General features: G+C 41.4%; 1 protein-coding gene and 1 long non-coding RNA gene across 16 annotated transcripts in view; both read right to left on the bottom strand.

Annotated features, from left to right (window-relative positions):
• Positions 1-3,608: 3,608 nt before the first annotated feature.
• Positions 3,609-5,110, bottom strand: LOC118670887. The gene is made up of 2 exons (XR_004972495.1): positions 4,760-5,110; positions 3,609-3,965 (listed from the first exon to the last, which is right to left on the bottom strand). It is a non-coding gene; the product is annotated as an uncharacterized LOC118670887 (long non-coding RNA).
• Positions 5,111-5,148: 38 nt separating this feature from the next.
• The window catches only part of YTHDF3 (YTH N6-methyladenosine RNA binding protein 3), a 55,226-nt gene continuing 48,939 nt past the window's right edge, over positions 5,149-11,435 (bottom strand). For 10 of the 15 annotated variants that reach the window (XM_036338363.1, XM_036338370.1, XM_036338372.1 and 7 more), the window contains one exon: positions 5,150-5,937. In XM_036338363.1, coding sequence (XP_036194256.1) covers positions 5,887-5,937 — 51 coding nt within the window. In that variant the 3' untranslated portion in view covers positions 5,150-5,886. Of the gene's footprint in view, positions 5,938-11,435 lie in introns of all 15 variants that reach the window. The other 5 variants (XM_036338357.1, XM_036338373.1, XM_036338359.1 and 2 more) reach the window with 1 other exon arrangement.

The raw sequence follows: 11,435 nt of genomic DNA, 5'->3' as shown, positions 1-11,435 counted from the left end.
CTTTAGAATTATTTGTTTGGAAGGTTACACACGTGGATGCCCCCTGCACGCCCCCCACTGGGGATTGAGTCCACAGTCCTGGCATGTGCCCTTGACCGAAATCTAACCAGGGACTCTTCAGTCCCCAGGCTGACGCTCTATCCACTGAGCCAAACCGTCTAGGGCTAATAACATTTCTCATTAGAGCAATCACAAATGTTTCTTCATGCTTCTTCGAGAAATCGTTCCTAAACACCCTAGCCAGGAAAACAAAAAAATGCTTCAAAGGCTAATTTACTATCTAAGTTATTCTACTTTACCTTTTCCCCTCAAATATGGGAACTTAAGCCTTCTCCAGTAACACATATTAGTGCCACATTTTCTGATGAAAACAATTACTTGTTACATATAAGCAAAAGTAAACATTCATTTCTTCTCCTGCTGTTTATAAGATTTACATTTCTTTCTTTGGATTTAGGGCAGAATTAAAGCTTAGGTTTAGGATTTCTGTTTTGGTCACATCACCTTCCAGTAACAGGTCAGGGCTTCTTTGTTAAAAATAATTTAACTGTCCAGAAATATTTATACATGGTATGATATAGTATATATATATTTATGTGTGTGGAAATAGATGATAGAAAGATAGATGTTAAAAGTCCCTGATAACTCCAAATATATACTTTTAAATACTTTCTCTACATAATATTTCATAGTTAACAGAGATCCAGGACACCAAAGAGAATCTTGTCATTGGGATTAGTAGAATTTATTTTCGTGTTGTGAAGAGTTATCAGAAAGTGATTCCTTTGCTAAGTAGGCAGGTAATGGGTAATTGTGAGGGGGAAAAAGTGCCATTTTTACACTTTATGAGTATAGAAGAAGCACCAAGAACCAGCCACGCCTCAGCTTAGCGGCTTGATCCTCTGGGATTTCACCTGCCTTATTTCAAATAGAAGATGCTCCCGACTGCCCCTTCTTTCCCTGCACTTTTTAATGCTTCTAGACACAGAGGACCTCTGTTAACTTGCTTTTGTTTTCCGTTGCACAAACTGAAACTCATTCTTTTTGAGATGTACCCTTTATTTCCATTGACCCCCTCTCCACAGCTGTACCCTCCTCAGGCCTTTACTCCACTATTATCTGTGTCTGGGTTGTGCCTATATGCAACTTACTCTATTTTACTATCTTACTTTTTTACATTTCTATCATCAGTCAACACTCTAAGATGGTGAAAATTTTATCAAATGATGAGGAACAATGGGAATTTTTCCCCCAGTTTTATTAAGATATAACTGACATATATTATTGCATTCATTTTATATGTACAACATGATTTGGATATATGTATACACTGAGTGGCCAGATTATTATGACCACCTGATGTTTGTAGGCAAATTAGCCGTACACTGCATCGTATGGAATATGGAAGCCTAAAGCCTGTTCGAACACCTTTGCTGTCTGCAGTTACCAAGATAAAACGTCTCCAATTTGCACAGGAACACAAGGATTGGACAGTCGAGCATTGGACAAAAGTCATGTGGTCCCATGAATCACATTTCCAGTTGCATCATGCAGATGGCAGAGTGAGAATTTGGCGGAAACAGCATGAAAGCATGCACCTCACATGCATGAGTACAACCCTTCAAGCTGGTGGGGGCAGTGTTATGGGTTGGGGCATGTTTTCCTGGCATGATTTTGGCCCTTTAATTCGTGTGGAACAACATCTGAATAGCACAACATACCTAAGTATCGTTGCTGATCAGGTTCATCCTATCATGTTGATGGCGTATCCCAATGGAGATGGCTTCTTCCAACAAGACAATGTGCCATGCCACGGTGCTCGTATTGTGCAGGAGTGGTTTCAAGAACATGAGGGAGACTTTACCTTGCTTAGGTGGCCCCCACAATCACCAGATCTCAATCCAACTGAGCATTTGTGGGATGAAGTTAAAAGAGCCATCAGGCAGCTGGTTCCACAACCATCAAATCTCACAGAACTGGGCAGTGCTATTCATCAGGCATGGTGTCAGATTCCTCGCATCACCTTTCAACATCTCGTGGAGTCAATGCCAAGAAAAATCGCTGCAGTATTGGAGGCAAAAGGTGGCCCAATGAAGTACTGATGGGGTGGTCATAATAATCTGGCCTCTCAGTGTATATTGCAATATCATTACCACAATAAGTTTAGTTAATATTCATCACCTCACAAAATTACAATTTTTTCCCCTGTGGTGAGAACTTTTAAGATCTACTCTCTCAGCACCTTTCAAATATACAATACAATATTGTTGACTATAGTCACCATTACATCCCCAGAAGCTATAACAGGAAGTTTGTACCTTCACCCAGTTCCTCCACCCCCAACTCCCTGCCACTGGCAACTACCAACTTGTTCTCTGTGTCTATCATTTCATTTTTTAAAATTCCACATATAAGTGAGATTCTACAGTATTTTTCTTTCTCTGTCTGACTTATTGCACTTACCATAATGCCCTCAAAGTCCATCCATGTTGTCACAATGGCAGGCTTTCCCTATTTTCTATGGCTGAATAAAATTACACCGGGTGTGTGTGTGTGTGTGTGTGTGTGTGTGCCTCTTCTTTATTAACTTATCCATCAGTGGACAACTAGGTTGTTTCCATGTCTTGGCTATTTAAAATAATGATGCAATAACATAGGAGTACAGATATCTCTTCAAGAAAGTGGTCTCATTTTCTTCAGATATATCACCAGAATAGAATTGCTGCATCATATGCTCTTTTTATTTTTAATTTTTTGAGGAACTTCTGTCCTGTTTTCCATAGTGGCTGCACCAATTTACCATCCCACCGACATTACCCAAGAGTTCCCTTTTCTTCACATCTGTCGCCAGCAGTTGTTATCGGCTGTCTATTTGATGACAGCCATTCTAAGAGGTGTGAGGCGATATTGCAGTTGTGGTTTTGATTTGCATTTCCCTGATGATTAGAGCTGCTGAGCACCTTTTCCTGTACCTGTTGGCAATGTGTATGTCTTTTAGGGAAAATGTTTAATCGATTTCTCCACCCATTATTCAATAACAACATGACTTTTTAAACACTGCTGGTATGAATATAAACAATGACAACAAACTCTAAAAACAATTTGACAAAATCCAATGAGGCTGAAAAAGTTCATACCCTAAAACCAATAATCCATTCCTAAATCTGTGCCCTAGAGAAAACTCTTCTATATCTATAAGGAGACATGCATAAGAATGTTCAAAACAATCTTATCTCTAACAGCAAAATAAAATAAACAACCTAAATATCCGTTAAGAAGATAATGGATTTTAAAAATTGCAATGTAAGCTAATGCCAGGATATTATGTAAAAGTAAAAATCAGTGGATACAGCTATCTGTATCAAGATGGATGAAACTCATAAATATAATGTTGAACCATACAAAAAGCAAGCTACAGGAGAAAAATGCAGTATAATGACATTTCTGTAAAGTTTACCAATATGCAAAACAATACTAATAATGAGATTGGTAACTATTAAATTTAGGATGGTGATACCTATTGGAAACAGATGGAAGGATGTGATCAGGGAAGAGTATAGAGGGGACTGGAGATATTGATGTCAACATAAGAAACGTCCAAACCGATAGAGAATTGTGATGAGTTTATTTAAGCCAAACTGATGAAAATTGGCAAGGAAGCAAAATCTCAATGGATTGAGGAAATGCTCCAGAGAATGGCATTTTTACAGCTTATTTTGTACATTAGAATAAAAGGAGGCGGCATAAGGAAGGTTACATGAAATCCACTGGTGGTAGATTAAAGGGGCGGGAGAAAGCAAAACAGGGAAATCTCTGAGATCAAATAAAAAGAAAATTGGAGAGACACACGTCCTTTCCGTGTGTGGTACAGGATTGCTAACACTTACAGCACATAGAGATGGTATGCAGGGAACAAGAGAACAGTGAAGTGTCCTGTGGTCTCCTATTCTGGCGCCTTGCAGACTCTGAAAAAGAAGATTACTGTGACATTTCAAAGGTATGTAATCTTAGATGCCAAAAGATAATAAACAGGCTCATTGATGGTAAAGAATGACCTTTGTCAAGGAAGCCACAGGCCTAGGACATGACTACCTGCCATGACTCACTTTTATGTTCAGATCATCCTATGCGGTTACTTTTGTAAGGCCCACCATGTGGGCCTCCCCTGAGCTTGTCAGGTTTAGTATATGGTCCCTTTTTCACCCACACTGGTTTTTTAAGCCAAGTTATTAAATACATAAGTGTCTTGTATTACAACAAAAAAGCAAATTTCACACCACCGATGAAGCTATTACAATCTTGAAGATTTCATTCATCTGGGTGAATCAGGTATAAACTTCTATCATCAACAAGAAAAAAGATAGCTAGTGGATATGGGAGGGGGAAAAAGGATGAAAATCACTGTACAAAAAATTATAGTCCCAAATCCAAAATCTGCATGATTCTAAACTGATTTTTGTGTAGGAAAAAGTAAATGTATTTGACCTTGTCCCTTGCGATAGAATGTGTGTCACAAACCTTGACTATGTGGAAATCCTGGGGCCCTGGCTGAAGCTGGGAAGCTGACAGAACCAGGAGGCCCAGGGAAGTGTGGACATGCTGACTGCCTCACCTTCCCCAGTGGAGTCAGGAAACAGTCCAAAGACAGCAGCCCTGGTGTCCTTCCTGGCCTCACTTACAATCACCTGAGTCCCTTCCATCTTCTACCCACCCCAAACCCAAACCCACATGTGACATGTTTTTGTGGCAGATCTCTTACCAAGCTGTAATGAGGAGGGAGTGAGACTGAAGCCCTTCAGAGGCTTTCCTGGGATGGATTGGTCTTTCTCTCCACATGGTGGCAGGTGGTCTCGCCAACAGAGTAGCCAGATTTCTGTAGGACTATTCAGGGCTCCCAAATGTAAAACCAGAAGCTTCCAGATGTTCTTAGGCTGAGACCCATTTAGGCAAATGTCACTTGCACGACCTTCTGTTGTTAAGCAGTCACAGGGCAGGGCAGATTCTAGAGCAGTGGTTCTCAACCTGTGGGTCGCGACCCCTTTGGCGGTCGAACGACCCTTTCACAGGGGTCGCCTAAGACCATCCTGCATATCCGATATTTACATTACGATTCATAACAGTAGCAACATTACAGTGATGAAGTAGCAATGAAAATAATTTTATGGTTAGGTCACAACATGAGAAACTGTATTTAAAGGGCCAGAAGGTTGAGAATCACTGTTCTAGAGGAAAATAAACTCTACCTCGAAATTCTAGGGGAAGATAAACTCTACCTCTCAATTCTAAGGGAAGGTAAACGCTACCTCCCAGTCGACCATGTTTTATCCACCACTCCAAATAGACATACTGGAGATGTACTTAAGGGAGCATTTCCTCCCAGGGATATAACTTGGCACATGGACTTGACCGGCAAAGATTTGGGCAGTGGTGATCTGGGAGAATCATCTGAGCTGTTTGCTAGTGCTGGGCTCTTGCTAGAACAATGCATTTCATTAAAAACAGATTCTACTGCTGCTATTTTTATGCAGGCACAATTTCACTGACTCGTTTCCTGGGATAACAATCTTAGTTCTCAAGATTAGCTTCCTGGCACAGGGGCGGAAAAGGAGGAGGGCAAGGTTTAACACAGAGATCAAAAATGGAAGATGAAACAACGCATTTGTTGTTACTGAATAAAAAGTGAAGTATCAAAAGAAACAGAAAGCTAAAACCAAGCACACTTCTAGCCTGTTGCTGAGGAGAACTGAAGGAGACAGGCAGCACTGACTTCTTACAGGATCTATTTCTGGCATGTATTTCACTCACCTGGATGCATCCCCTTACCATATTAATGCAGTCCCAGCTTCCAGAAGCATTTTCTAAACAAGTGAACTCTGCCACTAGCATTTATATCTTTATGGAACAATCAAGTTGATCAGTGGTTCTTCCATCTAAATGCTTCTCAAAAAGGAGAAGAAAATGTGTGGTTATACCTCATTAAACAAAATGACATAAAATTAGATGCTTGGGAATATTATCTGACTTGGGCAAAACTTAGAGATTCATTCATTCATTCAAAATTTTGCATTGACAAGACTCTGCTATAGGACAAATGCTGCTTACAATTTCAAAAAAAAAAAAAAAAGCTTATTAAAAAGGGGTCATTCCTAAGAGGGGATGGCATTGTCAAAATTACAAGACCACAGTCTCTCTGATGTGGACTGGTGATGCCCTCAGGAGCAGCACAACTTGGCTGTTCTTCTCTGCTCCACGCTGAGCAGACAAAACTCACACCATCAATGGGAGAAACTGCCCAGATAGCTGATTTGAGAATCCAAATCTTCATTCAGAATGTTCCATAACTGTGCTCTTCCTAAGGAGGCAGCTGGGTGTCACCATCAGGTTCCCCCTTGAGCTAAGCCAGTAGAGGCCTGTTAGAAACATGTCAGCAGGCTTTGGTATTCAGCCACAATCAAGATTGTTCGTCCAAAGAGCTAGCTGAGCCCACAGCTTGAAAAGAATGAAACATAGTACAGGTGCAATTTGACACAGAAGTCTAGAGAAGGGTGTCATGCCACAAAGGAAACATCTGATGTAAGAGCATTACTGCCCTTATTCTACAAATTGTCAAAGTTAGAAGACTGGAGAAAGCAAGTTCCGTTCTCAAAGAAATACCTGATACCTCTCACTGGGCACCCCACCTGCTGGTCAGCAGACTAGGCACCTTTGCATAAATTCGCTCTGTCCCTCACAATAGTCCTGCAAGAATGGCATCAACATTCCCACTGTCATGGTGGAGAAACTCAGGCTAAAGGAGGCTAAATTTCTTGCCCAGTATCACCCAGCAGGTAAAGGCTGAGCTGGGGACTTTTACCCAGTGATGCCTGACCTCAAAGCTCCTACTGGTTCTATGCATGAAGCTGCCTCCCAGAGAGAGAGGAGTCTAATTTAGTGACCACAAAGGATCACTCTCTAAATCAGACCAAAGGGTAAGAAAGGCTTTAGGAAGACACTGATGCTGGGATTCAATTCTGGAAGATGAGTACATTTATTTGTTTAAATTTCAATTAGCGCAATTCTAAGTATAAGCTCTTTGTAGATAGTTCAAATCAAAGAAAGATATAAGGCAAAGAGTAAAATCTCTCCTCTTTCCTCCTCCTATACCCAGCAAGTCTAACACCTTTTGTTCAGACATAGCCATTTTTATGAATGTCTTGTGTATATTTCCAGAAACTTTATACATGAAATCTTTTTTTAAAAAATGCTTTAAATTATGTATTAGAATTATGTGTAAATCTTGCATTTCAATTATTTGTTAAATTTTAAAACTCATAATACAGATCATATAGATCATATATGCCGAATTATTTTTTAATTTAGGAAAAGATGTAAACATCTTCCCACAATCAGCATTAATGCTATATAGTATTTGTTAAACATTTCACAATTTATTTTTCTATAAACAGATTCAGCCTTGTGTTTGTTTATTTGTTTGTTTGTGAATCCTCACTTAAGAATATTTTTTTCCATTGCTTTTTAGAAAGTGGAAAGGGAAGGAGGGAGGGAGGAAGAGTGAGAGAGAAATATCAATGTGAGAGAGACCCATTGATTAATTGCCTCCCGCACATGCCCCGACCAGGTCTGGGGATCGAACCTGAAACCCAAATATGTGCCTTGACTGGGAATCAAAGCAGCAACCCTTTGGTGCATGGGCTGACACTCTACCACTGAGAAACACTGGGCAGGGCCATTCCTGTTTTTAATTTGCTATTACAAATAATACTTCAAGGATTATCCCCACACGCCCACACTGAACTTATGCACAAAAGGAGAAATTCCTAGAAGAGGAATTCAGAGTATGTAGTGGTGAAGAAATAAAGATCACGGCTGAAGTGTGGAGGATGAGCTTGGAGAGGGGAGCACTCCAAGGCTGAGGGTCCAGTTAGGAGACACAAGGCCAACAGGTAGGGTCGGGAGAGACAAAGACGTCAGAGCAGAAGTCAATCACACCCATGGAAGGGACCTGATGACGACGGTGGAGGAAGCCCTAAACAAACTTCTTCCACTTCCCTTCCCTCACAACCAGCCACCCACATGCTATACTCACACATGCAGGTATGCATGCACACACGATCTAGTCCAAGCCCTCCCCCCAGAAGGGTTTTTCATTAAATGCTATGAATTTTAACCCTTTCGGGTCTCTTATTCTGCCACATGTAACTGAGTGATAGTGATCACACAGGACAGTAAGCCCTGTAGGCGTTTTGAAGCCCTGCAGGGGTCTCCAGGACGCCTGACAAATACACAATTGAAGGCGATGTCCTCCAGAGGAGCTGACCCTGATGACCCAGGTTTGCTCTAATGGAGTCTTCTTGTTTCTTAAATTACAACTGTAATGTTGTCCTTACTTTTCTTATACCAACAACTGTTATAGGAATGTTGGGGATGATAAGAGAATTGAAGGGAGGCAGACATTAAAAATGCCTCATTTTTTGCATCTGATAAAACTTTTCTGGAGTGTCAATGAGATGAGAAAGTCTAAGTCAAAATATTATAGTTTAAAAGAAAAGCAAAGGTAAAAACCTCAGCCAGGACAATGGAAAATACGTATACTCACACTTCAATAGCTCCCTCTGCTGACATTTTGTGTAATTAAAAAAAAAAAATTTTTTTATTTGTTTGTTTTATTTTGTAAGTATTCAATTAGGAACCACATGAAGCTGGATAGTATAAAAGTCAGTAGTTTAAATCCTTCTCACTTTATCTAAAATTGGAAACATCACTCCTGTATCAAAAATAATGACCATTTTTCTATATGGTAGAGGTATTGCTATAATTTAAAGAAATGATTACATTTCTAAAGTGAAAAGTGACATACATGCTTCAATGACAAGGAAACATCAGTCTTTAAAAATTAGAGTAATTTTTTACAAGAAAGCTTTTAATTTTCCCCTTTCTAGTCAATTTTGGTTATGGTAGAGCTAAAAGCCAATAGCTTTGAAAAGCATCCACAGTTGAATGCAGGGAAGGAAATAAACATGAGCCAAACCAGGGGAACGAGTTTTTCACCGTGAGGGTACATTGCCAGGAGAGAAGGGGGCGGGAACGCAAAGCTCTCACACACTGAAGACTTCCATATGTCAAACAGCATTTTCACTTAATTCTCCAAATATTTGAGTGAAGATTTTTGTCATGTAATTTGTTTGGTCAGTCAACACCTAAGTAGTGGTTTGGGCACCGATTTAGGCGCATGTGGCTTTGGAGTGGGAACTAGAAAATATGGGCTTGAAGTCCTCATCCTGTCACTAACTGAGACCTTGGGGAAATCATAGCCCCTCAGCCTGTGTCTTCATCTGACACTGGAAGACTTAATTAAAGGACCTCCCTCCCATTTCCTTTCCAGCGCTCTCAACAATCTCAGGGTAAATCACACTCTATTGCCCCACCTTATCCAACTCGGAAAAAAATCTAGTTTAAAGGAAAATGAACAGCAAGTTTGGGAGAAAAAAATGGAAGAGAAGAATGGAGGGAGGGAAGGAGGCAGGTAGATCTGAAGGTTACAAGGGAGAAATAGAATATGTAGCCAAATAGAATATGAAAGATGACATAGACCTATTACCAGGCAGTCAGCTTGCCCCTTGGTAAAGAAAATGGAAGTCACGTAGCTTTTGTTTTTTCAAGTAACAATTAGCAGGACCAACTTTTTTCTCCTCTAGGCATCACCAGTTCATAGACTGGTTTCTGGTTTCTAAGCAAGGAGGTCACCATTGCAACACCAATAGCAATGACTCCATTCATCACAACCTAAGAAGGGGTTTCCAGGAGCCCATGACTCATCCCACCAGGAGTCACTGAGAACTTTATATGCCAGGCAATGTTTATGTCAATCAAGAAGACAAAGTCCCTTAACCTCACACTTTACAAAGACAAGGCCACACACAAATAATTTTAGCTAAGTTCTATGAAGAAAATAGGAGGTAAGAGAAAGAGTGGTCATATTTAGATATGGTGATCAGGGACATACTCTTTGAGAAAGCTACTTTAGCAGTGATGCAGACGAGAGCAAATATCTGATACGGGCAGATAGGACAGAAAAACCCGGAGGGAATGAATCTGAAGTGTGGGAAGACAGGAAGGCCAGTGTAGCTGAAGTGCAGCAAGGCAGAAAGAAGGTGGTGCTGATACCGTTGCAATAATCTGGTTATTATTTAACCGGAAAGGAATAAAGGGAAGACTAGATAATACAGGCCTGCCATTTATACAGCTTTGCTAGAAGCTAATTTAACACTTTCCACGTCTGCTCCCCATGATCAATGGGGTAAGGGATTGGACAGAGGCAGCTTGGATGCATGCCCAGAAAGGTCTGAGTGATGTGGGAAGATGCTTACCTGTCAGTCACACCTGGGAGGGAGTCAATGGCCAGAATGGGCGTGGCCACTGCAAGGGCTCAAAACCTAAATATTTAAACTCCTAGACAAAGGAGTTTGCATTTCCCTGTATTGGCCCACGTGGGCCACAGCCAGGTGGGTTCCGCACAATGGACTAATGAATTTTAACTACTAGCTTGATGCTCTGCCAGACCCAGTGCCAGCATGGATGGGAACTCTGGACACTGGCCCTCCATGTGAATCTCAGAAAATTCTTTTCCTGAAGATATCACAAAAGCCACCCCACGCCCACTCGTGCCGGGGAAATTGGACCCCCTAGTTTCACCAGTCACAATGTGAGCTGAGACCTGAGCGGGAATAGGGCTGGCTAAAGTGGGAATGAAGAGTGCTGCCCTGGACAAGAGAAGCAGCCAGGGAAAGTGGAGGAGTTACCGATTACTTGGCAATTTCCCCCTGCTTCCCTCACCACTGCCTTTGCTTGGAGCTTGCTAAGGTACAGTGGTGGTTCTAAAAGAAGAGCGTGTTACCAGACTAAAGGGGCCCATTTGCCTGTGCGCATCAAAGCCCAATAAGACATGAACAGGAGCTTGAAGCAAAGAAAGTAAGGGGTTATTTCTAGGAGATGGCCCACGCCCAGAGACACAGGTGAGCTAATGCTTAACGACCTGGCTCTCCTATGGCTTCGAGGCGATGGGTTAGGTAGCGGGGAAATCATTAATCATAGTGACTACTATTCTTAGAGTCATGGTCTCTCCTGATGGGTCAGTGCTAGGGTAGAAGGTAGATGATCGGTGCATCTGGTCCTGATGCCAACCATGGCATGGCGTCACTTTGTCTGGTTTTGCTGCTTTTCTGGGCCCGGAGTTGAAACACAACTGAGGCCCAGGAGTTATCTCTAGTTAGACCGAAACTGTCTCTGTGGTCAACAGACCTGAGGCTTTGTCCCTAAGATTATTTGATTGCAGACCATTGTCTTGAGGGCTTGATAATTAAGGGAGTGGACATGCAAGAGAGGAGGAGGCAGGAGGCAGGGTGCTGGACGAGGCAAGTTTGAATCAAAAGGAGAAA

The sequence above is a fragment of the Myotis myotis genome, unplaced genomic scaffold (assembly GCF_014108235.1).
Source record: "Myotis myotis isolate mMyoMyo1 unplaced genomic scaffold, mMyoMyo1.p scaffold_m19_p_16, whole genome shotgun sequence".
Classification (NCBI taxonomy): Eukaryota; Metazoa; Chordata; class Mammalia; order Chiroptera; family Vespertilionidae; genus Myotis; species Myotis myotis.
Note: the sequence above shows the minus strand (reverse complement) of the source record. Positions and strands in the feature narration are given on the sequence as shown.